The sequence below is a fragment of the Octopus bimaculoides genome, chromosome 5 (assembly GCF_001194135.2).
Source record: "Octopus bimaculoides isolate UCB-OBI-ISO-001 chromosome 5, ASM119413v2, whole genome shotgun sequence".
NCBI classification, from domain to species: Eukaryota; Metazoa; Mollusca; class Cephalopoda; order Octopoda; family Octopodidae; genus Octopus; species Octopus bimaculoides.
In genome coordinates, this window is record NC_068985.1 from 85,371,736 (window position 1) to 85,372,725 (window position 990).

The 990-nt window shown below is 34.5% G+C and overlaps 1 protein-coding gene across 4 annotated transcripts in view; it reads right to left on the bottom strand.

Annotated features, from left to right (window-relative positions):
* The window catches only part of LOC106878768 (irregular chiasm C-roughest protein), a 177,553-nt gene that overhangs the window by 7,074 nt on the left and 169,489 nt on the right, over positions 1–990 (bottom strand). For 3 of the 4 annotated variants that reach the window (XR_001410547.2, XM_014928093.2, XM_052967827.1), the window contains one exon: positions 640–776. Coding sequence is in view for 3 of the 4 variants with exons in the window: in XM_014928093.2 (XP_014783579.1) it covers positions 640–776 (137 nt within the window). In the remaining variant the exon portion in view is untranslated. Of the gene's footprint in view, positions 1–639; positions 777–990 lie in introns of those variants that run through there. The other variant, XM_014928094.2, reaches the window with a different exon arrangement.

Below are 990 nucleotides of genomic sequence, written 5' to 3' on the forward strand. Positions count from 1 at the left end.
AAACACTCCTCCTCTCCTACTAAAATAGCATACGTAAAAAGTATCTAACCAGAAAACTTGAAATTCATAAAAGGAGGTTTCTGTAGAATGTCCCCACCACCACCACCACCAAACAAAAAAAAACTAAAAGGGGGGTGCAGTCCATGTCCTTTACCTCTGCCTAAAGGACGGGTTAGTATTATCGTTTGTTCCTTGATGTTGAGCAGCTGGCAAGGAAAGCCCACGATGAACATGTATTTTTATGTAATTAGCCTTTTTAGTTACTCAGGGAAGCAGATGGCATCACTGAAGAAGTAAACAGTATGGCTAACTACATGTAGTTAATAAAGTAGTTAATAATTTGAAGAGACAGTTTTAGTTTTCCATGGTAACCAGTGTACCAGATTGTACATTTACTTTGTGGTTCTCTCATCACTTCTCCAGCAAACCTTGGCTCACTGATGAGATCTAATGAGGCTAGCATATGAACTTGTCTTCTATAATTAGCAAAATAATTGAATATAACAATTAGTATTGATTAGGATTTCTTTTTCCTCTCTGCATAATTATTTCACATAAACTTAACATAACGTTAAAGTGACATGGAGCATCATGAATTGAATTCAGATAATAAAAGGAAATAATGATGATAATAATTACCTATCAGCAGGACCAGGTACATCAGTTAACCCTGGTCTGGAAACATAGTCATAAGGTTGGGATGTCATACTGCCCTCCCTGTTACTGGGGTCCATATAATAGGGTTCTGTGTAGAGTATATGTGCGTTGTTGTTACTCTGAAAGTGAAACAAAAAGAACTGAATTATTAGCAAAAGCATACTCCTACAGAAAAACGTGTGTGTGTGTGTGCCTGTGTGCACACAAAATACTTATGTAATGAACAAACTGGAATTGAAAAAAATTTAATATATGTTTAACTGTTGATAGTAGTATATATGTATATATATATATATATATATATATAATGCATATGTGTATATATGACATCAT